The sequence below is a fragment of the Galleria mellonella genome, unplaced genomic scaffold (genome assembly GCF_026898425.1).
Source record: "Galleria mellonella isolate WM207_F2 unplaced genomic scaffold, CSIRO_AGI_GalMel_v1 utg44, whole genome shotgun sequence".
Classification (NCBI taxonomy): Eukaryota; Metazoa; Arthropoda; class Insecta; order Lepidoptera; family Pyralidae; genus Galleria; species Galleria mellonella.
Window position 1 is genome coordinate 3,116,456 of NW_026442100.1, and position 26,882 is coordinate 3,143,337.

Here is a 26,882-nt window from a genome sequence, read left to right on the forward strand (position 1 = left end):
TTTTTGTTGTTCTTGTTAAGACCTCTCATATACATTTTTCTTAATATCTTCCGTTTACATATGATGTATGTGAATCTAATTAAATTTTTATTATTAGTAAGAGAATACATTTTTTCTTGTGCAATTGCTAACTTTAGTAAGCATGGCATATCTTTTTTTGTAATAAATATTTTTTTAAAACATATAATACAGTTTACAATAATACATAATTGTTTGATACAAAATCTTTTTATTGTTATAATATATATACTAGTTTTTGCCCGCGACTTCCTCCGCGTGACTGAGATATGTTTATTAATCGAGACAAAAAGGAGGCTATACTCTTCTCTATCGGGGAGAAAGGGATTATTAGCAATGGAATTTGACAGCCCCATTGCTACCAATATGCCCTATTAGGTCGACCTCTACGTGGTTTCCCCTGGAAACCATCGTGAACAATTCTTGTTGAATTCGTCACGATGGACTAACTGACCTGCTTCATCCTCACCTATCATCCTTCACTGGTGCCCCGCCGGTGTATACTGTTAGCACGGGTGGGGGAGAAGGGATTGTTTGTAATGGAGATTAGTAGCCTCTATTGCTAGCAATATACCCTATTAGGCCGACCTCTACGTGGTTTCCCCTGGAAACCATCGTGAACAATTCTTGTTGAATTCGTCATGATGGACTAACTGACCTGCTTCAACCTCACCTATCATCCTTCACTGGTGCCCCGCCGGTGTATACTGTTAGCGCCGGTGGGGGAGGAGGGATTGTTTATAATGGAGATTAGTAGCCTCTATTGCTAGCAATACACCCTATTAGGCCGACCTCTACGTGGTTTCCCCTGGAAACCATCGTGAACAATTCTTGTTGAATTCATCATGATGGACTAACTGACCTGCTTCAACCTCACCTATCATCCTTCACTGGTGCACCGCCGGTGTATACTGTTAGCGCCGGTGGGGGAGGAGGGATTGTTTATAATGGAGATTAGTAGCCTCTATTGCTAGCAATACACCCTATTAGGCCGACCTCTACGTGGTTTCCCCTGGAAACCATCGTGAACAATTCTTGTTGAATTCGTCACGATGGACTAACTGACCTGCTTCATCCTCACCTATCATCCTTCACTGGTGCCCCGCCGGTGTATACTGTTAGCGCGGGTGGGGTTACCATTCCATTATCACCCATAAAAAAAACCCTTCTCTATTCCATATAGTATGTATATAATCCTCTGTATTCACTTTTGTCACTTTCTTTCAAATGGAGAATATAGTGTAAAAGAAAGAGACAAAACAGTTCAATAGCTAAAATTAGTTTACGAGAGTTTTGACGTTTTTATGAATAAGGGGATTATTCTTTTGTACAACGGAAGATAATATTGGAGAACAGATCAAATGGGGTTTTTTATTCAATTTAGAATGGCGAGCAAGCCGACGGTCCACCTAATGGAAAGTTGTAATTGTAACCGTTGCCTATAGAAATGAACAGTGAATATACTGTGACGCCGATGACACCAATAATTTTTTTTATGCAACTTAGAATGTTTACTGAATGTATCCCACCCTTCAAACTGAAACACAGCCATGCAAACACAACTGCTTCACGGTCGAAACATGAATGGGACAGAGGTACCCAAGCAATCGACTTTTGTACAAAGTCTCCCTCTGGCGTTTCTTCCTCATTGTGACATTGAAGTTAAATGAAAATAAATAAATGCCATTGGACATATTTATTACGCAGCGCCATCTAGTAGTACTAGTAAGCAGAGTTTGTACTGTGCTATCTGAGTAACTGATAGAAATATTTAAATACCTATATTTTTCATAAATGCATGCATATTGTTATGATATAGCTTTATAACTTGTAATAAGATTGTGTTCCACATAAAAATAACAATTAATTGTGGCAAAACCATTAATTTTGATTTAAAAACTAAACTAGTGAACCGTTGTTGATAAAGTATACCCTATCGCATAAAAAATATTTTTTTAAATCGACTTGCAACTAACGAAGTTATGAGGTTACACACGGTCAACACGGGAAGTCGGTTGAAAAGATTGATCTGGAAGCTTCTCCTTAAAATGCATAGTTCGGATAGATGTATCCTCTTAAAGTGAAGAAAACTAACTCAATTGTGACTACTGTGAGCTAATAAGGACCTAGAAGACTCCTTAGCGATTCGAATTATTAATTTGGTATTCAGCCCATAATTGTTGTAACTAAACGTACTTCTATCTTCATGACTTAGTATTCAATTACGCATGTAACAAATATATACACAGAAATCAGCTGAACTAATACAAACACTCATACATGATACTGATATTACATACATAAAAATGTAGATGATTACCAGAGGGAGACTTTGTACAAAAGTCGATTGCTTGGGTACCTCTGTCCCATTCGTGTTTCAACCGTGGAGCAGTTGTGTTTGCTTGGCTGTGTTTCGGTTTGAAGGGTGGGATATGGCGTGAATTTACTGGGTACAGAGGAATAACACCTGAGTCCTCAGGAATGGCAACGCATGGGGGGTATCATGGGAGAAACAGTATACTCTTTTATGTCCATGGTACTGCTCATGTCTATAGGCGACAGTTACCACTTTTCATCAGGTGGGCCGTCAGCTTGTTTGCCATTCTAAGTTGTATAAAAAAAAAGATGAATTTAGATCCGCCATCTTTTTGAAGACGATTGAAAAAGAAAAAAAATATGATTGTATTATCACAAAGAATAATATTTGCGTTACATAGGTAGGTATGTTCATATTCTCGAAGCGAATAATTTAACAATTTGCTCGTTCACCGTTTTCCCTTCTGTTTCATTAAATTTACGTTAACTTTTGATATTGCTGACTACTGAGAATTTGATTGCTTCCAGCCTTCCGGCGTTACTGTGAGAGGAGAAGTCATACATAAATATGTATATACGTTACTGTAACAGCCCGTACATTGATATATTTTAAGTTTACCCAGTAAATGATTTTATCATCATTATAAAAGATTTTTTGGGGGTTTTACCAAACCAAATCTAATTGAACCTATCTTTCTGACCACAAGTATGAGCGCTGTGCCTTAAAAATGTCTTAATATTATGTCTTTTTTTTATATTCATCACGTCTGTGATGTAAATATAGATTATTTTAGATTTATCGTAATTCGGGTTTTCATTTTTTTTGCAGTAACATACATGTTTATTATTATTTTAATTACGAAAATTTGTAAACATGTTTGTATGTTTATTACTTGTATGTTACAATTACGCTTAAATAAATGAATGGATTTAAATTAAATTTGGTATAGGGGTATTAGGTTTATACACTGAGTCTCGTGAATAGAGCTGTGAGAAACAATTATAATATCATATAAGCTCTTAACTGTCCACTGTTAAACATAGGCCTCCTCCATAAGGGTAGGGGGGTGGGGGGGGGGGTTTGGCAACCAAAGTTAGTATTTTGCTGAACTACGTATTATTAAATAACCAACTGCAGTTAGGTTTTGGTGATATTTTAAGAGCAACGTTGCTGCCCGCCCTTCCACTATTAAGATTCCTTAGTCGCGTCTTACGACACCCATGGAATAGGAAGGGGTGGCCCATTTCATGCCGGGACCATACGGCAAAAGGATATTGATCAAATGCAATTTAAAGATTATTATTCTTACATGTAGAACTAGTTATTAGTTATTTTGTAAGTAATTAGATAATTTTTTGGCGCAGGTGATCTGTGGTGGGCAGCGGACAGCCGCGGCGCAAACCCACATGCTGACGATATGGTGAGTATTGCATCGAATGTATAAAATGTTTCCTTTTATGATCTATGTAAAGTACGTTTTTCATTAAAAATGCATTTTACACTTTACAGAAATTGTTTATATCTTTGCCGCGGTATGAATAATTAATAATAAGAAGCATAGTCGAAATCTATACTAATATTATAAAAAGGAAAGTCTGCTGTTTTGTTTGTAATGGATAAACTTAAAATCTACTCAACCGATTTTAAAACTTCTTTTACCAATAGAAAGCTAAATTATCATCGAGTAACCCATAATCTACATATTATTTTTGAAAAATCTATTGACCCGTACGAAGACGGGTCGGATTGATGGTATAAAAATAATTTGTGAACCTCTTTTTGGTCATATAATCATGCGGTTTGTTTGTGAACAAAATTATATAGACATTTCAACTGTGTTTCTTTTCTTTAGTTCTTCAATTTGGTATATCTTGGTGTATATAGAGAAGAAGGAGATTGTGGGCAATGATATTTACCAGCCCGTTTCCTAGCAATATACTTTATCAGATCGTATTCTTTTTTTATTCTTGTTAAACATATCAGACTGGATTAACTGACCTGCTTTTATCCTCACTTATAATCTCTCACTGATGCCTCGCCAGTGTCTGATAGCGCAAGTAGGGCACCACCATTTTATTTAAATCCATATAAAACCCTTGTATGTTGCTGTAAAAGTCCGCACACCTACCCGTAAATCAGTTTATTGGATAGTATTAATTCTCGTAGCCAGATATGTTAAGTTTGGTTTGACGAATGCCCGAAAAACTATTTTTTTTTTAATTAAATCTTTACATTTACCAACTCATGTTGGTAAATGTAAAGATTTATTATTAAAAATTACCATTGTACGGGCTTTTATAATATATATATATATATATATATATATATATATATATATATATATATATATATATATATATATATATATATATATATATATATATATATATACTGTCGCCTATAGACATGAGCAGTACCGTGGACATAACAGAGTATACTGTTCCGCCCATGATACTTTCCATGCGTTCCATGCATTCCTGAGGACTCAGGTGTTATTCCTCTGTACCTTGTAAATTCACGCCATATCCCACCTGTCAAACCGAAATACAGCTACGCAAACACAACTGCTTTCCGGTTGAAACACGAATGTGACAGAGGTACCCAAGCAAACGACTTGTATAAAGTTTCCCTCTGTTAGCAGTAATAAACATTGAGTCAATCCAGGAGCAGGACAGGTCTTATCCTCCCTGGCGCCCCTGTGCACGATTTTGATTTCTTCTCTTGACGACGAAAAATGTCATCAGGTACTCGTCTTTGTTTGTATCAAGTAGAATTTGAGGCAACCCCAATTTTGACCGGACCCTATTCCTGATTCAATTCTGAGATAGTATTTTTACTTAATCTATTTTAAACTGCTTAACAGGTTTCGATAAAATTTTGTTTAGGAACCGACAGATTGTATGCCGAAGTTTGGATTATAGCAAATATAAATATTATATACAATAGATTATAATGTTTTTCAAAACAGCGACATCTGTGTTTTAAGTACAATATTAACACCCCTCAGTGTGTACCACGGAAGCTTTAGAGAACAAAGTCATTTCAGCACCACTCGTTAGATGTCGCTAATATATTATTTTAATGGCGTTAGGTACTTTAAATTTTTATATAAATTGTCATAAGTGTAATATGATGACTAATGATGAAGAATACTAAAATATGAATATAAATAAAATATAATAATGAACTTAAATATAATATAAATTATAAAACAATTCATACTTTTCATTGGTTCAAAACAGGCATGTACGTACAAAAAACATAGTTGAATAATTTAACAACACGTTTTCAAAGTCGGCCAGAAAAGTACAAAATAGCTAATTTATTATTAAGTGTACATCAATCAACTTGAATAATCCATAGAGATTACTCAAGACATTTTTATTATAAAATGCTTAAATTGTTTCTGCTAGACAAATCCGCTTTTCATAAAAACGTCATACCAGTTTCAGCTATTGACAGGTTATTTTGAGAATAACAATTTATTCTCTAATTGTTAGTTATAAAATATCAGATATCACATCTGTTATTTGTGTCGCTTATTGCAAAATGTTGCGTCATCAAATTAAAGCCAGAAGTTACGAAAATAAAACTTTAATATTTTTAGTTCTTCTACAAATCGCTTGAGAGCGCTACTTGCCTTGTAAAGCGATGTCATGTGAGTCCTTATAATGTACTTGTAATGCCACTAAATAATAACTGATTCAGTGGTTCAAATATTCCAATCTGATGTTTATGCTTAACCGATTCGTCGGTTTAGAATTTACTTCATATTGATTAAGTAAGGTAAGTTAGCCATTCGTAACAATTCTCTCGTTTCAAAGGACCCGGATGGACATTAACCTATTAGTATGTTATATAAATGACATTATTTCAGCCGTTAACTGTCCAATGCTGAACATAAGCCTTCCCCATAAGGAGAGATTTGCCAGTAGTTGCCACACTTAACAGGCGGGTTGGCATCCGCAGTTAGGTTTTTAGAGATGTTTTAAGAGGGACGTTGCTGCCCATTCCTCGCCCTCCCTTAGTCGACACTCGGAGAAGTCGTCACGGGAAGAAAAGGAATGGCCCATTCTATGCCGGGGGCACACACGGATTTTGAGATATACCTACTATCAATTAATTTATTGATTTTTTTGCGAATTTAAAATTAATATAATATTATAAGAATTACTTAGTAATCTTTATTCTTTATTTATTAAAGGAACACCAACAGCATATTGCATTATAACACATATAACAAACATTAAATACAATACAATATTAATACAATATTGTTATGGTATACGGCTAGTAATGGGGCTGCTTGTCCCGTATCAGAATATCATATTAAATTATTTGTAACTATGATCTGGCTTAGCTTTGTATGGGTAGATAGAATTTTCGAAAATAATATACGAGTATAACTTATGTTGTTTGCTGACAATATAGCTTTCTATAGGTGAAATAATTTTTAAATAAGGTTATGTAGTTTTTGAGTTTATGCTTTACAAATAAACAATCAAGTCTCACCTCTTTATAATATTAGTACTTATAGACTAGCATTTGCCTGCTACTTCGTAGGCGTGGATTTCTGAAGATAGAAAACCAATTAGAAACACCATTACTAGATGGGGTATTAATATAAAACATACACTTGATCTTAAGTTAGACCTTCAGGAATATAACTGTGAAAACCTCATCCATTTTAGAGCAGCAACTTTTGCGTTATGCCGAAACAAATAGAAAGAATTTCTAAAATCAATTGTTTCTGCATTTATTAGTCCTATTAAGATTCATTACACAAATAATTTTTTCTTAGCTATCTCCCATGTATTTTTTTTTGTGGATGATAATGGAATGGTAACCCCGCTTGCGCTATCGGTATACACTGGCGGGGCACCAGTGAGGGATGACAGGTGAAGATGAAGTAGGTCAGTTAGCCCACTATGCTGAATTTAACAATAAATCAATCACGATGGTTTCTAGAGGGAACCACGAGGAGGTTGACCTGATATAGTACGAGTATATTGCTAGCAATGGGGCTACTTATCCCCATTACTAACAATCCTTTCTCTTCCCTCTTCCATGTTAGTAAGTTAATTTTTACGTGTGCAGGATACAGTATGGCCGCGGCATATTGGCTCAACTCGCTGGGATGTCTGTCGCTGTCGTTAATTTGTCTCTTCACCACTACTCTTCAAACCACAAACGGTGAGTATCTTTAGTAATATTAATAATTTTATTTGCTTTGCGATTCAAATAATAACAAAATTTATTTATTTATTTTACACTTTATTGCATCAAGTAAAAAAAAAAATGCAGTATTTTTTCCTTTTTTTAATTAATGGCAAACAAGCTGACGGCCCACCTGATGGAAAGTGGTAACCGTCGCCTATAGACATGAGCAGTACCATGAACATAACAGAGTATAATGTTTCGCCCATGATACTCCCCATGCGTTGCCGTTCCTGAGGACTCAGGTATTATTCCTCTGTACCCTGTAAATTCACTGCCATATCAAATCGAGACACAGCTATGTAAACACAACTGCTTCACGGTAGAAACACGAATGGGACAGAGGTGCCCAAGCAAACGACTTTCCAACAAAGAACTTATTGTGTATAGGTTTCAGATGAATAACTACGTAAAGCTAAATCCAAAACAGCCACTTCAAATCCGCTTTCATGTCTGTGACGTAACATTTGATCGTATATGGCGCCCATTATAGGTACTTTTCGATTTTGTCATTCGTGCATATTTGAAAAATTCACCCTTCTTGAGTTCGAATTCATTATTAATCTCGAAACATCCCCGAATTTACCGTCTGTTTATAATTTAAAGGAAAGAGGATGTTTTAAACCGGCACCCACTTTGTATTTACCGCGACCCCTGAAGGGATCCGAAATGCACTGAAAATGAGTTCGCGGTGTCGGAAGATAAGTGCTGTCACTCGTCACCTCTGAGCGAAATTTATATTTATCTATTTTCTTAATCCATTACTTTGAATAATTAGTTGAAACGCTACTTCCCTCGCCAGCATAAAGCACCTGCTCAGTATTGTAATGGTAGGCTAATAACAAAGTACATATAAGAGTGGTAGTTTTTTTATGTATGATCGGTATTCGCTGGCGGGGCACCAGTGAGGGATGATAGGTGAGGATGAAGTAGGTCAGTTAGCCTATCGTGATGATTTCAAGAATCAACCACGATGGTTTCTAGGGGGAACCTCGTGGAAATCGATCTGAGAGGTTATTTTTTTTATTTTTTATTTAATACTTTATTGTACATATTACTTATAAAAATATGACAGAGGTAAACAAAAGTACAAAGGCGAGCTTAACTCTGATAGAGTTTTCTTTTAGCAACACCCAAAGTGGAAAGGAGCATCAATGTCAGCGGATTTTTTTAAACAGACAAAATTAAATTAATTACATTATATTTTATCGTACAAATACACATATACATACATATTATTATGGTTATGTTGCTAGCAATGGGGTATTTTCATTTTTTCCCCTTCAATAGTGTATAGACACTATTTTGTAAAAATAGTTCAGATCGAGCAAAGTGTTGCTCAACATACGGATATATACACACATTTGCCGATAAAATATTGCACAATGAATTTTAAAATTCTTTTTTTTTTCATAGATCAAACAAAAGAAATTCTCGCTCATTTCCTTTAAGAAAATGTATGGATAGTCGAATATCTTTAAATATTTTTTTTATACCACTGAGGTGGTAAACAAGCGTACCTTACTTACAGGGCTTACCTGATGGTAAGCGATTAAAAGCTTTAGAAATAAAAGCTTCATCAAATTGCATCTACAACTCTTTAGTTCAATCCTGAAAATCTAGCATATGTGTGGTACAGATATCCTCCCGGAGACCGGCGTGTCCTTCGAGAAATAAATCTCTCCCGCTCTAACACTGTACTAGTACAGCATCTGTCTCGCTCTGCGGTTGTCGTAAGCCGATCAATAAGGATCAGATTATAAATTCGAGAATGCCTGATAGCATTTCGTATAAGGGATGAAAATTCCCGTAATGACGTCTCATGGTCCAGTGCTGTTGGGTTGATATCTTTTTAAATTGGGTAAAATGTAATCCATTTATGGATATATGGGAAAGTAATCTTCAACTTATAAAGTCGTTTGTCCTCACTTACTTAATGTCAACACAAATAAAACTACTGTTTATAAAGCTACTGTATTTAAAGCATAGGTTTATATCAAAACGTAAGCATCCGTTAAGCAAGGTATTTAAAATGAATCTGTTTAGATAAATTTATAATTGTAGATTTTTATAAGAAAAGAAAATTGAAAATAAATAAATTATAGCAAAATATATAATCACGTCAACAGACGATATTTTTATTTAAAATTAATATAATTAATAAATAATAATATACAATAAAAAGAACCAGCGTATTTATAAACATAACAAGTGGTCCTTCGAGCCGGATATAGAAATTTATAAACAAGGATTTTTGAAAATTTCAACATATATTATAAATACGACACCACGCGCCCAAAGCCGCGGACGGCAGCTAGTATGTATATATTGTAAAAAAGATTATTGTATTTGGAGTTAAAAATTTACAAAAATCCTTAGCGGAAGTTTACATTCTCATATAAAATAAATTTATGTTTCGAATGTCAGCTTTCTAGACTTGTTCCTTTATTCATAAAAAAACTAAGAACAAGGATAAAAACGTCAAACCTGTCATAAACCTATTTTAGTTATCCGAGTGTTTCGTTTTTTTCTTTTCCGCTTATTTCTCAATTTGAAAGATAGCGACAAAACATTTCAATAGCTTAAATAGGTTTGTAGGACGGTTTAGTTGTTATGAATAAGCGAGTTTGTAATTTTGACTGTGTATTAATAATTGGTCTAGACAAACGATTCATAATAATTATAGATTATCGAATGAACTTTATTTTCGAAACAGTTAATTGAAGTTTTTAAACTCTATTATTCTAACGATATAAATAGTCAAGGTTTGGTCGAAGTTGCCCCAACTTGTGTTAAACAAGGCAGTTAAACTTAGGTTTTTTAATAGATAAAAGAAGAATGAAATATCCAAACTAGAAGAACAAGCCTAACCTAGTGTTACCCTATTAACAATCGGCAAAACAATCCATCGATAGATAAGTTATCGCTACCGCGTTAAGAACAACGACTTACATCTCGTTCTTTTGGGGGGGAAAGGGATTATTAGCAATGGAGTTTGACAGCCCCATTGCTAGCAATATGCCTTATTAGGTCGACCTCCACGTGGTTCCCCCTGAAAACCATCGTGAGTAATTCTTGATGAATTCGTCACGATGGGCCAACTGACCTGCTTCATCCTCACCAATCATCCTTCATTGGTGCCCCGCCAGCGTATCCAGATAGCGCAGGCGGGGTTACCAATCCATTATCACCCATTAAAAAAAATCGCGTTCTTTTGGAGGAAAGGAATTGTTAGTAATGGGACTTTAATCACCATTTCTGTTCACAATAGGCAAACTGGCCTGCTTCATCTTCATCTATCACCACCCACTAGCGTCCCGTCAGCGTATACCGATGCGTAGGCGGGGTTACCATTCCATTCTTTACCCATATAAATTTAGATCTTTTTTAGCGTGGGCTAAAGGAAAAGTATATGTATAAAGGGACAAGTCTAAAGAATTTAACTACTATAAAATTTTTTTATGCAACTTAGAATGTCAAATAAGCTGACGACCCGGTGGGTTGTGGAATGGAAAGTAGTAACTGTCATTTATAGACATGAACAGCACCATGGATATAATACAGACTATACTGTGATATTCAGGTTGATATAACCGACTGAGGGAGACGTTGAAATAAAGTCCTCAAATTTATCAATTTCTGCCGACAAGTTGTGCAAGCGTGTAAGTTTACAATGTAATTACTGTATATATATATATATATATATATATATATATATATATATATATATATATATATATATATATATATATATATATATATATATATATATATATATATATGTGTGTGTATATATATATATATATACACACTTATGTTTTTTACGTGGCGAGGGATACTTTTGGTGTTGTAAGCATTTTTAGAATATACTCGTAGTGATCTATAAATCCTACTTCTGTTTTTTTTATTAGTTCTTCCTTGCATTGTCGTGTTACAAGGAGTCTTTTATCTTGCGTCTATTTTCCTTCTCATTGACAATTTTTTGTCTTGTGTCTAACTTTTTTTTTTTTAATTTTTATTTGATAGTCACAGATAGAGCGATATTTCTTTTAATCTTTTATTATACCATGCCAAGGAAAGGCACTTATATAATATAATAAGGTTTTGACATGGTTTATTGTACTCGGTTATTTAATAGTTATTACAAGGGGTTTAACGGCCACCCTTGTATAAAACACTACATGATAATTTTCCTACGTTCAGACATCATTACATTTCTTGTACAATAGATTTGTTATTCTAGTTCTACACCGTTGTTTTGTTTTCCTCCTTTCAGCCCAGTCATTAGCTAATTACTCGAACGAGCCTAAATGCGAAAACATAAACACATTTTTGGCGCTAAAAATAATTTTTAGAGAGTAGGTATTCAAGAAAATGAGAGTCTCCAGAATATTTCTAAAATAATGTTTCTGTCCAAAGTACTTATTCTGCGTATAGAGTCCTGAATTTTGGTAAACATTTAATGAGGACGCCATAATTTTTTTGGAAGTTATGAGTTACAAAGTCTTCGCTCCCAAGCGGTGGTAAGAGGACTGGATGATGGCGTGTGGCACATACCCCGCGTGCCTAAATGTTTGATTCCACTTCCGCTGCAGCTGGGGTCTGCAGACGACTGCAACAGTACCAGGGGATTCCGGTATTCTGGATTAAAATTCTGGTCATCAGGGTGTCCCGCTGGTAGAAGTCTAGCAGCACCCATACGGTCTCTGAGCTGCGTAGGCTGTATGATGTATTATTCTTAACGTACTGATTTTCTTGAAAAAAAAAATTAAAAAAAAATCGTCCTCATTATTTGATACAGACGTCGGATCTCTGGACTTTAGGAAAAGAATGGTGATTATTGAAGGAGCAAAAGCGAACGTTATGTTTCATCTAAGAAAGGACGTCATTTTTTCTGAATAGATTACATAATATACAAATAAAAACTATATAAAAATTTACTTTAAAGATATTACAAGATTCGATGTTAGTCATAATTACACAATATACTTGATGTTACTGACTTGTCGAATATAAGACCTTTCTATCCCAAAATATAGTCCTATTCCCTATTTTTTCATTTCTATTTGATCCTATTTTTTATTTCTATATTTTTCACAAGAAAAGGTGATATAATGAATAAAATGATAGAAATATCGGTTCGACTAAAATGTTCATTTTGAAAAAAGCAATTTTGTATATAGTTTTTTACCTAGTTTTTAAACATATTGTTGTAATAATACATTATTACAGTTTATGAACGTATAAACGTTCATAAACTGTAATCTCGTGATCGAAACTCTAATGAATGAAAAAAATATTGTTTTTTTATAAAAATTCTGTGTAAATACCAAATTGTATGGTTCTTGGATGAATTGTTAAAGCGATAAGAGGTAACAAACCAACAAATAAACTCACAAATAAATTTATTTTCACATTTATAATATTAGTTCGAATAATGACAAACGTATTAAATGCATTTATTTTCGTCAGTCGGTGTCAAGATTACTAGGGTAATTTCGTTGACAGACTGACAGACAGACGGGCGACGGTCGGACTTCCTTGTAATCTACGTAGTTTATTTTGGAAATACCAAAATATTATTTATTCCGTTCGCGTTCGAGCAAATAAATATTTCTCCAGGTGTAAATATATTTGCTGTACTAAATTTAACCTTAATCCAATAGGTATAGGGTAGAGTAGAATTTGTTTAGATCTATGTCTGTCAGAAATATCTGAAGAGTATGAAAATAGATTTCGAGGGCTTACCATGAAATGTTTTCTGAAATTTCGAATCCGAAAGAAACACAAATTGGATGTTAAAAGTACATGATACACACCGTTTAAAAATGTTCGAATGTGGTTCCTTTGAACTTTTGTGGTAGGATTTATGACAAACAAAATGTTAAGCTACATTTACTGGGTCGCTTTAGGTATGAACAAAAACACGAAATTGTTTCCGAAAATCTGGCTTTTCATTTCTTGGTAGATCCCCAGTTTTTAAGAGACTGAATATTTCATGTTTATTATATTCTATAATACAGTACACTAATTTTTGTCTATGATATTGTAGAGCAAAACTCTTATTTTTTTTTGGTGGATGAATTTGGAATAGGATTATATAGACTTTGAGATTAGAAAATAAGAAATATGTCTGGTTTTACCCGCATTAGATAGAAAATTGAAAGAGTTAACAGAGCAAATAGCTAAAATTCAATAATCGATAAATAATTAACTCATAATTGAATAAAATGGAATAAAATAGCACTAGATTAGTCTATTATTGCTGATAGCAAAACTAATGCTATCGATTCAAAATATTGTTGACCTATTTTAATAATAGTTTTTCTCAAATTAATTGTCCTCAAAAATGATTTATTTATTTATTTATTACATCCACTGGGTGAGCCTTACAGTCTTCCAATACGCTCACCCAGGAAAGCATGACTACAATAACATATAAAAAAGGAATATTACACATATATAACAAGAATAATATAAAAAGACTTAAACAAAAACGTCTGAACACAAATACTCTGTGGTCACTCGTCATCATTCATTAGTATGTCATCATACTAATGAATGATGATGAAGTTATCATCATCATCATACCAGCTTTTAACTGTCCACTGCTGAACATAAGTATTTCTCTTGGGGTGTTATGCCAGTAGTTGCCACGCATGGCAGGCGGATTGGCAATCGCTGTCAATTTTTAGAGATGTTTTAAAAGGGACACTGCTACCCTCGCCTTCCCTTAGTTGGCTCTTACGACACGCACGGGAGAAGAAAGGGATGGCGTTTTCTATGTCGGAACCATACGGCTTATTATGTACTAATGAATAAATAAATTTTATATATTTTTATGTGTACATGGGGGATTTAATGCTAAAATCATTCTCTTCCAGTTAACTTTAGGGAAGTGTCGGAATACTCGAATGCGGTACTAGTAATAATCGATATACATACATACTAAAAATTACATATATAAACAAATAAACATACATAAATAACAAACTTACACACAGAAAGAAAGAAAGAAACAAACTTTATTTTACAGAAATATGCGACAACACTCACATAGGGGTTAAAAAAAATCCATATATTAAGAATTATAATAAAGAAACAACACAAAAAATATTTATTTATATATATATATTTATATATATATATATATATATATATATATATATATATAAAATATAAAATTAAAAAAGAAAAATAAAACAATTCCTATTATAATAATTTCATCAAAAATGAGTGTATGTGTGCGTGCGTCGCAATACCTGCAAAATGAGATCCGTGCTCAGCATTATGCTGACATACATATAAAAGAAATACTATATTATTCACGAAAATAAGAATAATATATAGTATTTACTGCGCGGATGAAGAATAAAAGTGAGCACGAACGTTTTTTTTTTTTTTAAATGGTTAAAATTGTATGCGTTTAATTGAATTTGCCGTTTGCACCTACATAATCGTTATGTGTCGTCATTCATGAATGTGAAAGGTGATATGCAGTGACCGATTGTATTAATTAAAACAGTAAATTATGATGCCGTGCGGTCGGCAAATTGACGACTATGAATTGCGATATATTCGTACAGTAAACCGCCACATCGTTGCAAACGTGTTCCCGCCTAAAATTTACGATTTCGGTAAAAGGGTACGAGGCTCGTTCAAATACCCACTGCATACCTGGAAAAGGTGCCTATAAATTATTACATTTGGGACCAGCTCGAGTACCCAGTGAACACAAAATTTATGCGTAGTATTTAGTGGAAATAAATGCATTCTGTTTACATTGCAAATGTGGAAAGTTTTTTTTTGATACTTTCAAGTGATTTCAAAGAGAGTTCGATTTCTCTCGTTTCAGATATGTAGACTTTGTACAAAAGTCGATTGCTTGGGTACCTCTGTCCCATTCGTTTTTCTACCGTGAAGCAAGTGTGTTTGCATGGCTGTGTTTCGGTTTGAAGGGTGGGATATGGCGTGAATTTACAGGGTACAGAAAAATAACATCTGAGTCCTCAGGAATGGCAACGCATGGGGGGTATCATGGGCGAAACAGTATACTCTGTTATGTCCATGGTACTGCTCATGTGTATAGGCGACGGTTACCATTTTCCATCAGGTGGACCGTCAGCTTGTTTGCATTATAAGTTGTATAAAAAAAAATGTAGCTTGCTCAATTTCTCGTTGCATTAGAATGAATTTTGGATTGTTTGTTTAATTGAGATTATGGGATTATAATGTATATGAAATTCTTATTGTCGTGGAATCCACTTATTATCAGTAATCTATCCTTGGTATTATAGACTAGCGAATTGGCCCGGCTTTGTGCGCGTTAATAGAATTTTATAAATTAATATATTACCTATAGTATTTATTTATTTATTTATTCATAGGAAAACCAGGGCTACACTACAGCAAATAGATACAGTTTTAGGATAACAAAATAAGCCACTAATAGGTTTTCACAAATAGCAACAATATAGATACAAGGCGCTTTACACAAAGCTACAAAAATATGAGTTAACAAAAAAAAGTGAACAAACAACTGATACTTTACTGATATTGTAGCTTTTTATAGGTGAAAAAATTAAAAAAAAATTGTCTATTGGTTTTTGAGTTAATCCATTACAAATAAACAGTCAAATCTTTTCACTTCATAATATTAATACAAATAAACTTTCATAGTTTAAATAATACTGTTAAATCATGTACTTTTCTGTAATTTATAGAATTTAAAGTAAACAAGTCTGTATTTTTAATGTGGCTATTATGTTATGAAATGTCTTCGCCAACTCTGAATCGATTTTTTTAATGTTCTACGGTTTTTTTTTGTATTAGTTTAATATTAACTTTGTCACGTATAATATGTATAATATTTATTATTATGCCATTTTATATTAAGAGGTAAATTTAATTTTTTGTGTTATGTATGTTCTCCACTGCCTTCAAACGCTTTCTATTTTCACCTAATGGTTAAATGGTAGAGTAGCGAGCTTAATGCCGTATGCATGGCATTAAGCTCGCCATTTGTACAAATTTGATTGTGCAATAAAGAATAAATAAATAAATAAGACTAAAAACTTTTTACAGCGTTACAAACAAAACCGTCGGCTTGTAAATTCATAGCTACACAATACGGGTTTTAAACTCTTTGATTAATCCAAAAAGTGTGAAACACAGTCGGTAGTAGTTAATATGATGTAGGATTTTATGGGTACGGACGGGGCGAACAACAATTTAAAAATTTTAATATATTTTAATTAATAACTTACCAAATATATGGAACATGACGGGTTCATATTTAATTTAATTATTTTCAGTGTATATAAGTATACTTTAATTCTATTTATTAATGTTTCCCAGTTGCCGTGTGGTCCCAGCATAGAATGGGCCACCCCTTCCTTTCCCGTGGATGTCGTAAGAGGTGACTAAGGGAACTTAATGGCTGAGAGATGGACAACAACGTCTAGCGTCCTACTTAAAACACCATTACCTAACTGTGGTTACTAACCTGGTTGCCAAACATGGCAACTACTAAATATAACTATATATGAATTATGACCCACACGATTGTAATGTTTCTTGCTATGCTTGTATGTGTTTTTCTATAAAATTGTGCAATACAAGAAAATATATACAAAAATTATGATAAATTAATATATCGGTAAAAAATAAATAAAACCGTTCGCCAATCTACAAATTTTGTCCTAAATTATTTCCAATTAAAAAATAATCCACAAAAATCACAATTCTCGATTTTAGCGCCATCTAGTATTTTGTGTAAAATTTTGTTTAGTGATCAACCACCTTAAGACTATTTTACAGGGGGAGAGGGCTTTCTGAGGTGGGCACCAAACGATTCTGGGGTGGGCATAACACATCCGGATCCTCTATATACACCTATGCTCGCAATCGCGGACATTTTTCTTGCGTTGTTTTCAAATTTAAACCATCTTTACTCAAATAGACTTGATTACAAGGACTTTTAAGTCGTAATTTTTTATGAATCTACTGCATTTCTATATTTTCAATAGACTTCGAAAAAAATGAGGTTTTCAATTCGGTTGTATTATTTTTTATATTTTTTTACCTCATAACTCCGTCAGTTGTTTGATTTGGCTGTGTTTTGGTTTGAAGAGTGGGATATGGCAGTGAAATTACAGGGTACAGAGGAATAATACCTGAGTCCTCAGGAATGGCAACGCATGGAAGTATCATAGGTGATTGATATTTAAATATAATCTTTTACAGAAAGAAAATTGAAATAATTGAATAATAACAAAATATAATATCACGTTAACAGTCGATATTTTCATTTAAAATTAATATAAACAATAAATAAGATAGAACATCGTGTTTGTAAATATATTAAATGGTCCTTATATATATATATATATATATATATATATATATATATATATATATATATATATATATATATATATATATATATATATATATATATATATATATATATTATACACCTTAACAAACAATCTAATCTAAGTTCTCGATATATGTAAAAACAAACATTTATATAGTATAGATGCAAGTAATGCTATAGTCTTGTTCATGTAGATAGAGTGCCTCCATAAAAATGCTTCGAGAAAAAACATGTCAACTTTTTCATACAATTTTGCGTGATAAATAGTTATGAGAGATTCCTTTATGATTTCTATATTTATTATGTTTTATAAATTCTGCGTCTTTTTAATGCGTAAATACTCATTTTATTTATTAAATAATACGTTAAGATACATTTTATGCGTAAATATATAGAACACTGATTAAAAAAAAAACGAATCAATTAATTTGACAATTAGCTGACAAAAAATTGACACGTTTTTGAGGTTCGATGCTCTATCTATATAATCTAAGGCTATCGTATAAACATGTATAATCCAAGTGTAAATCTTCTCTTCCGATACGCTTAATTACTAATTTCCTATTAGGGTTCGATCTCGTTCCGAATCAGTTGAATCATCCGGGTTCAGCTTTCCAGGATAATCTCGGATGAATAGGGATCTTGTCCGATATAGACATAATTGAATATTGTATTAAATATACATGCAGAACTATTGAGTAAAAACAAAAATGTGTATGGAAAAAATGTAATGTATAAATAATGTAACGGATTGTGCTCAGAGGAATTGTTCAGTATGATACCCATGGCCACTTTCAAGTATCATACGGCTTGCCAGCGACAGAGAGTTCACCCTCATACCTTACAGCCTAGATGGTCGCGTACTACCCGGTTTTAGAGATGTTTTCTCCCTCGAACACAGGTTATGGAAGTAAGCTCCCTGCTGAGGTTTTCCTAAGAGATTACAGCACGGGGTTCTTTAAAAGGGGGACAAAGAGGTTACTTCAGGGTCGCAACGCGCGCGTATTACCTCTGGTATTGCAGGCGTTCATAGGCTACGGTAACGGCTTATCATCAGGTGGGCTGTATGCTTGTTTGCAATCTCAGTGGTATAAAATAATGTATATATACTCGTACATGTGGGTGTACATCACATTTATAAATTAAAAGAGATACCGCAGCTGCATTTACTTTGCGTCTCAATTTATTGCACTAAGTAAGTTAACGAGTGGATTTTGTTCAGCAGAAAAACAATGACAGTAGCTGTTATAAAACAGCATAAAATCTAAGTATAAAATATATAAAAACTAATAATTTTAGTAATAAGAAAGGTTCTTGAGTGGCGACCCCGTACGAGCAAACGCAGTGTAGGACGACACCCCGCTAGATGGAGTGACGACCTTAAATACATTGCAAGGAGTCAGTGAATGCAGGTCCGTTCCTTATGGTTTACGGGAGAGGTCTATGTCCAGCAGTGAAGGGATAATGGCTAAAATGTAGATAAATGATGAATAAATTACACTATTCTTATTTTAATTAAATGAAATGATATGGATGACTGGCCGTTTTACAGACACAAGACTTAATACTATTTGAATTTAGAATGCGGAGTTGACGGGGGAAAGGGATTGTTAGTAATGGAGACTGAGAATCCTATTGCTAGAAATATATCCAACCAGGTCGGCCTCCTCGCGGTTCTCCCTGGAAACTATCATGGTTAATTCCTGATGAATTCATCATGATGGGATAACTGGCCTGTTTCCATTCTCATCTATCACCCTTCACTGGTGCCCCGCCAGCGTATCTCGTTAGCGCAGGCGGGGTTACCTTTTTACCCATCAAAGCAAAAATGCGGTTATGATTGTCACATATATATGAAAAATCTTTGACTGTCATGTTGTTTCCGCTCGTTAATGGCAGTCGGAAATTGATGGATAATATGGAAGGTCGTTGAACTTCTGATAGTAAAAGTGGTGGTCAATCTTCCAGTCTCCCAGTCAACCATAGGGAAGTGTCAGAGTATTCGAATGCGGTACTAGTAATTATTGATATATCAATGTTCATTATTTTAATATATATATATATATATATATATATATATATATATATATATATATATATATATATATATATATATATATATACATTATTTTAAAATATAAAGAAATAATAATATTAAAATTAATTAAATACATAAATAAATTTTATAGCAATTACTTTGCAAATTGACGTAGCTTCTTCCCTTATTCACTTCACTTACTAGGTACGATGGGCGAAGCATTTTCCTTATTATCTTCGTTATCATGCACCTCCTTAACACTTCCAAGTGAATTTCCTGTAGGTAAAGCTATGATTGAATAGTGGATCATTGGACATCTTAGAGACGTGATCTCCCGGTTACTATTCAGAATCGCATTTCCCGGGATTCAGTTTTCTCCGTTTAATCCAGGACGAGACGGGGTTCGTTTTATTTCTTACTTCGTAAAGCCACGAGTAACGATCGACATATAAATAAATAGCGCCAACGACAGTTGTTACAATACAATTAATACATTCAATTGTTTCTTTTTAATTTCATCCAACTTTAAAAAGAAGAATGTTCTCAATTCGGTTCTTTTTTTTTATGCAACTTAGAATGGCAAACAAGCTGATAGAAAGTGATAACCGTCGCCTATAGACATAAAAGTACCAAGAACATAACAGAGTATACTGTTTCGCCCATGACAACTCCCCTGAGTTGTCATTCCTGAGGACGAAGGTGTTATGCCTCTATACCCTGTAAATTCACCCTTTAAACCGAAACATAACCATGCAAACTGCTTCACGATAGAAACACGAATGGCTCAGAGGTACCAACCAACCCAAGCAAACGACTTTTGTACAAAGTAGTATTTTTTTATATTTTTTTTATTACCTTTTAACTTCGTCAGTTCTAAACCCATTTGGATTGTTTTATCTGAAAAAATATACTAACAGATTGGTCTCATATCAGATTTTATCACCAGAGGGAGACTTTGTACAAAAGTCGTTTGCTCTGTCCCATTCGTGTTTTTACCGTAAAGAAGTTGCGTTTGCATTGCTTTATTTCGGTTTGAAAGTTGGGATATGGCGGTGAATTTACAGGGTGCAGAGGAATAACATTTGAGGTTTCAGGAATGTCAACGCATGGGGGGTATCATGGGTGAAACAGTATATTCTGTTATGTCCATGGTACTGCTCATGTCTATAGGCGACGGTTACCACTTTTCATCAGGTGGGCCCTCAGCTTGTTTGCCATTCTAAGTTGTATAAAAAAAAGATTTTGTCAAAATACGTTTAGTAGTTTAGTTTTTAAATCAAAATAAATGTTTTTGTATCAATTGAAATAGGTTTTTTTTTGAAACACAATTTTTATTTATAAATTAATACGTACTTTGCCGAAGTAGAAAAAATATACGTAGCTTGGGCGTCACGTAAATTTTCTATATAACAGAATAATGGAAATTTAATGAAAATAAAAAATGACACGCGATATAAATTTAGATAAAATTAAATTTTATAAGTATATAGTGGCGTTATTTTAGTTTTATGTAATACTAGCGACCCGCCTCGGCTTCGCACGAGTGCACATTACATCACATCACATTAGAAACCTCTAAAATTATCAATGTTTCTCTACTATATTATGCATGTATTATACATATAAACCTTGCTCTTGACTCACTGTATATATTAAAAAAAAAACCGCATCAAAATCCGTTGCGTAGTTTTAAAGTTTTATGCATACATAGGGACAGACAGCGGAAAGTGACTTTGTTTTATACTATGTAGGGATAATGATATATAATATATTTCAGTCTTTTATTTTAATTTTTAATTTTCAAGTAGGAAAAAATGTTTTCATTAATATATGTACATAATGAAATTTAATCCAATTATTAATAAATTAATCGGTAAAGAAATAAATAAAATCAATAATGTGCATAATTAGTAGGTTATATTAATTTCCAATATTTATTTTCACGAATCTACAGCCGATAAAACGATATATTTCTTGCCTCTAAACTAAACGAACTATAAGCTATTATACTATATAAGACATTAAGACATTAAGGTCAAGGATTAGTAAATGAAGAATTTTCCATATTACTTTGATCTTCTAATTTTATGATTAATCATAATTAACAAAATTGTAATTAAAAAGTTTACTATTTAATAAAACTTTCATGGAATCTGTGCGTGTGTATACGTAGATATAATACCATATAATACGTAGATATAATATAATACCAAAGAAGGGGGGAAAAGGGATTGTTAGTATTGGAGACTGAGAATCCCATTGCTAGCAATATACCCAACCAGGACGACCTCCTCGCGGTTCCCCCTGGAAACTATCATGGTTAATTCCTGATGAATTCATCATGATGGGCTAACTGGCCTGTTTTCATTCTCATCTATCACCCTTCACTGGTGCTCCGCCAGCGTATCCTGTTAGCACAGGCGGGGCTACCATACCATTTTCATCCATCAAAAAAAATACCAAAGAAGAGATGGAAAAATAAATCTATAAATTAAAACAAAATAAAAGTAACATCACTATTTCCAAGTTTCAGTACAAGTCACGACGAGATAATCCAACATCCAACAAACTTTGTATCTACTTGTATCTAAGTAGTTACCTAAGAGTGGAACCCTGTATTTTATTCCCCCAAGTATTAATAATATTAAACAGAAAGTCAGGCTAAGGTATATTTTTATTTATTTCAGTCGCCCAAGCATTTAAACGAAAGTAGGTTTAGTTTACCTTAATCTTAATAATTAACATAAATAAATAACTCAATATATTAAGCTTATGATAAAAATATTTAAAAAAATATCTTATTTTAAATTAATATTAACATAAAAATCATAAATTAATAATTTTGAAAAAGACGCAGTAATTTAATTTAATTATAGTCTGATTTATGTAAGGGCGATTCAGCGTTTTTTTTTCTCTTGTATCTATTAATATCAGCTTTACTCACGTATTAAATTTGGGTATGCCCAAATTAATATTATTCATTTTTCTTTTTTATTTATATTTATTTATTCGATATTAATTTGATTGTTCATTTATTTTATATTTAAGAGATATTTAATTTATATTTAGTCACTCTGGTTCATCTGTAAAAGATTCACTTAAATAATAAATATCGAATATAGTAAGAAAATAAATCTATTAAAATATAAAAAAAAAATCCTTGCTGAAAAATGCTTATCACATTTACGTATGTATTTAATACTAGCGGCCCGTCCCGCCGTCGCACGGGTGGACATTTTTAACATTTCCCTTCACTGCTCTGCTCCTATTGACCGTAGCTTGATGAAAAGTATACTATAATCTGCCCAGGAGTATGAAGAATAATTGTACCGAGTTTCGTTAAAATCCGTCTAGTAGTTTTTGTTTCTATAACGAACATACACACAGAAAACAGTTTTACTGATTGCATTATTGGCATCAGTATCGATCACTAATCACCCCCTGATAGTTATTTTGGAGATATATTACATGTACAGAATTGACCTCTCTACAGATTTATTATAAGTATAGATTATACAAAATATATGCCTTACAATTTTTTTTTGTTACTTTATTAGTCGTTAATAGGAGGGTGTTTGTAACTTTTACAGGTTACCAAGTTGTAGTAACACACCTGGTGGTGTTAATTCTGCCAATCCATTAAAGATATTTAGTTCGCAAATAGGTGTTTTTCGTGTTTCATCCCGCCGCAGATGTCCGCTTATGATGGAGGCACTCCGGCCGCCCGCCCTCCGTGCCTCCGTCTCTCCGTTCCATCTTTTCCACCCTCTCGTTCAGACTTCGGACTCCGCTCGGCGGCAGTTAGCTCTCACATTCCGCGGTCGTCGTACGTGTTACGACAGCCACAAGTTACCGCGGGAAATATATAACCACACTGAGATCACACGATCATTGTAGTGCATTTATAGCATTTTTTCCCCATGTTTGTAGTTATATATTAATTATAATATTGTGGTGTTATTGTATATTAAAGTTTTTGTAGTGTTAATAGTGTGAATAATTGACTGATTTGGCGTTAAAATTTTTTTGGTAAAAATACAATTTTTTTCAATCGCAATTAATTTGGATACTATATCGTGAGTTTTAATAAATTGTTTATTGTCATTTTCTGACGTCTGTTATCTGAACATATATTTCTTTTTATATAAGGAATGATTAAAAATACATAAATTACTCCTCTCCATCCAAAGGTTGCCTGGAAGAGATCGCTCTTAGCGATAAGGCCGCCCATTGTTTTCTCATTGTGATTATTTCTTGTAATTATTCATATTTATAATAAGTTTACTATTGTAATCATTTGGAGGAAACAATAAAGAGTATCTATCTATCTATCTATAAGATAAAAAATACATAAGATGGCTAGTATTTATCACTTGCGCGGAAGTGTATGCAAATGTTATTGAGGCATTAATTCAGCATCATTTCTTTGTTCAAGTTGCGGCGCGCTAGTCTTCCTACTTTTTTTTTATTACAATATTAGTTGTTTGCTACGACTTTGTCCGTAAATCAGTATATTAAGTATCCTATTTGTTAAGTTAGAATTTTGGATATAACCTATCTGTATATTCATTCAAATTCGATCAGACATTGATTTGATTCGCTAATAAATGTACAGACACTAATAGACGTGGCGTGAATTTACTGGGTACAGAGGAATAACACCTGAGTCCTCAGGAATGGCAACGCATGGGGGGTATCATGGGCGAAACAGTATACTCTGTTATGTCCATGGTACTACTCATGTCTATAGGCGACGGTTACCACTTTCCATCAGGTGAACCGTCAGCTTGTTTGCCATTCTAAGTTGTATAAAAAAAAACCCACATATCTTAAAACACCAAATATTTTAAAACATTTTCACATTTATAATATTATTAGGACATAATATTAGGTTTATTCAATTTATATGTCAAAAAAAGATACGCGTACATTATATAGCTCATCATATAAGGGGAAAGGGATTGTTAGCAATAGAGTTTGACAGCCCCATTGCTAGCAATATGCCCTATTAGGTCGACCTCCACGTGGTTCCTCCTGGAAACCATCGTGAACAATTCTTGTTGTATTCGTCACGATGGGCTAACTGACCTGCTTCATCCTCACCTATCATCGTACACTGGTGCCACGTCGGTGTATTCCAATAGCGCGAGCAGGTTACCATTCCATTATCAATCATTAAAAAAAAAAGCTTATCATATGTGGTCTTGTCATATAGGGGTTAGGTTTAACCGCAGTTAGGTTTTGGTGATATTTTAGGAAGGACGCTGCTGCGCAGCCCTCGATCGTTATGTTCCCTTAGTCGCCTTTTACGATATCCACAGGAAAGAAAGAGAGCACGCCGGGAGCACGCGGCGTACGAGTACATTATCTTTACCAACTTTTACGTTATCAAATATTTAATTGATAGTAGGTATATCTTAAAATCCGTGTGTCACAGGATAAACTAGGCCACCCCTTTTTTTCCGTAGGTGTCGTAAGAGGCGACTGAGAGCGAGGGATGGGCAGCAGCGTCCTTCTTAAAACATCTCTAAAAGCCTAACCCGCCTGCCAAGCGTGGCAACTACTGGCAAAACTCCTCTTATGGGGAAGGCTTATGTTTATTTATTTATAGGAACACCAACAGTATATTGCATTATAACGTACACATATAACAATATGTCCAGCAGTGGACAGTTAACGGCTAAAATAATAATATCAAAAGCAGATATAACTCTTTATAATGCTATATTTTATTTTATATTTTAATATTTTATATAACTGTATATTTGTTTATGTATTAATAGTTGTAGCACTTCAGCTGCCCGCTAACGAAATGCTTTCTCACTTGTATTGGGTTGACTGCAAGAGATCTCTGTCAGAGATAAGTCCACCCTTGCTCACAACATTTATAAATACATTATTTTATATGTAACTTAGAAGTGCAATAAAGAATATATATACATCTTAGTAACCATAAACTATAAATATCTAAATAGAAGAGATCTAGAGAGAATCTAGATATATAATTAGAAATAAGTAAGTAAAGTTTAGTAATAAATAAGTCTTTATTTTTTTATATCACTTCAAATATATCTCTTATCTTATTTTTAAAATCTTTTTATAAAAAGTAAAATTTCCATTCCTAATAAAATTTATCTTTGTGACAGATTTGATTGGGTAGAAAAAATACTTCAATTTAAGAATATCGTGCCCGGGAGGAAACTTGGCGATTCTCAGTGGAATTGTATAATTCATACAATATCGGTGGCGCATTCTCGTATTTTAGAGTAATTTTCCGCGTGCACGAACATTCATGGGTGGAATCTCTAATCGGTATGTCAACCCTTGTCAGCGTGTCAGCGCGTTCGTATTTTATGACTATTCTCAGTTCGATCGGTACTGTGATTGTCGATATTTTTCTCATACGTGTCCTTTATCTAAAGTAATATTATACAAGACAAGACAGTTCAATAGCAAAAATAGGCACGTGGAGCGATGAGTAAAAACAACTGAAAGTCGCTGATCAAAAAAAACCGCACGTCTTAAAAAATCCATTACGATTATGTAACATTAAAATCATGCAAAGTCATAAAAGGCTAAAAAGGTCCTCTCTCACTGTCGCCAACCTGCTATTCGTAATAAATGGATATTCCGCACTCAAACAACGCTGGAAATGCGTCCAGTAATGGTTAATTCAACTTTGCTGAAAATAGCATAAAATGTGTTTAAAATTGAAAACAATATTGTGGAACATATAATAAGTATTTTTTGCTCTACAAAAAATAATCGGCTTTAATCGTGGTAAATAAACATTTATAATTTATCCCATTGTTTAGTTTGTCTCATACGAACAGTGTATTATTTATTTATTATTTATTAATTTATTTATAAATTACTCACCACACTTACAGTATCCCAAAACGTGTAGTGAGTCA

The 26,882-nt window shown here is 33.5% G+C and overlaps 1 protein-coding gene across 3 annotated transcripts in view; it reads left to right on the top strand.

The window, feature by feature from the left end:
- LOC113518775 (cubilin) overlaps positions 1–26,882 on the top strand; it is a 146,385-nt gene that overhangs the window by 20,844 nt on the left and 98,659 nt on the right. For all 3 annotated transcript variants that reach the window (XM_026903757.3, XM_052898507.1, XM_052898508.1), the window contains exons 2-3: positions 3,700–3,755; positions 7,433–7,528. In XM_026903757.3, the coding sequence (XP_026759558.2) occupies positions 7,441–7,528 (88 nt within the window). In that variant the 5' untranslated portion in view covers positions 3,700–3,755; positions 7,433–7,440. The remainder of the gene's footprint in view (positions 1–3,699; positions 3,756–7,432; positions 7,529–26,882) is intronic.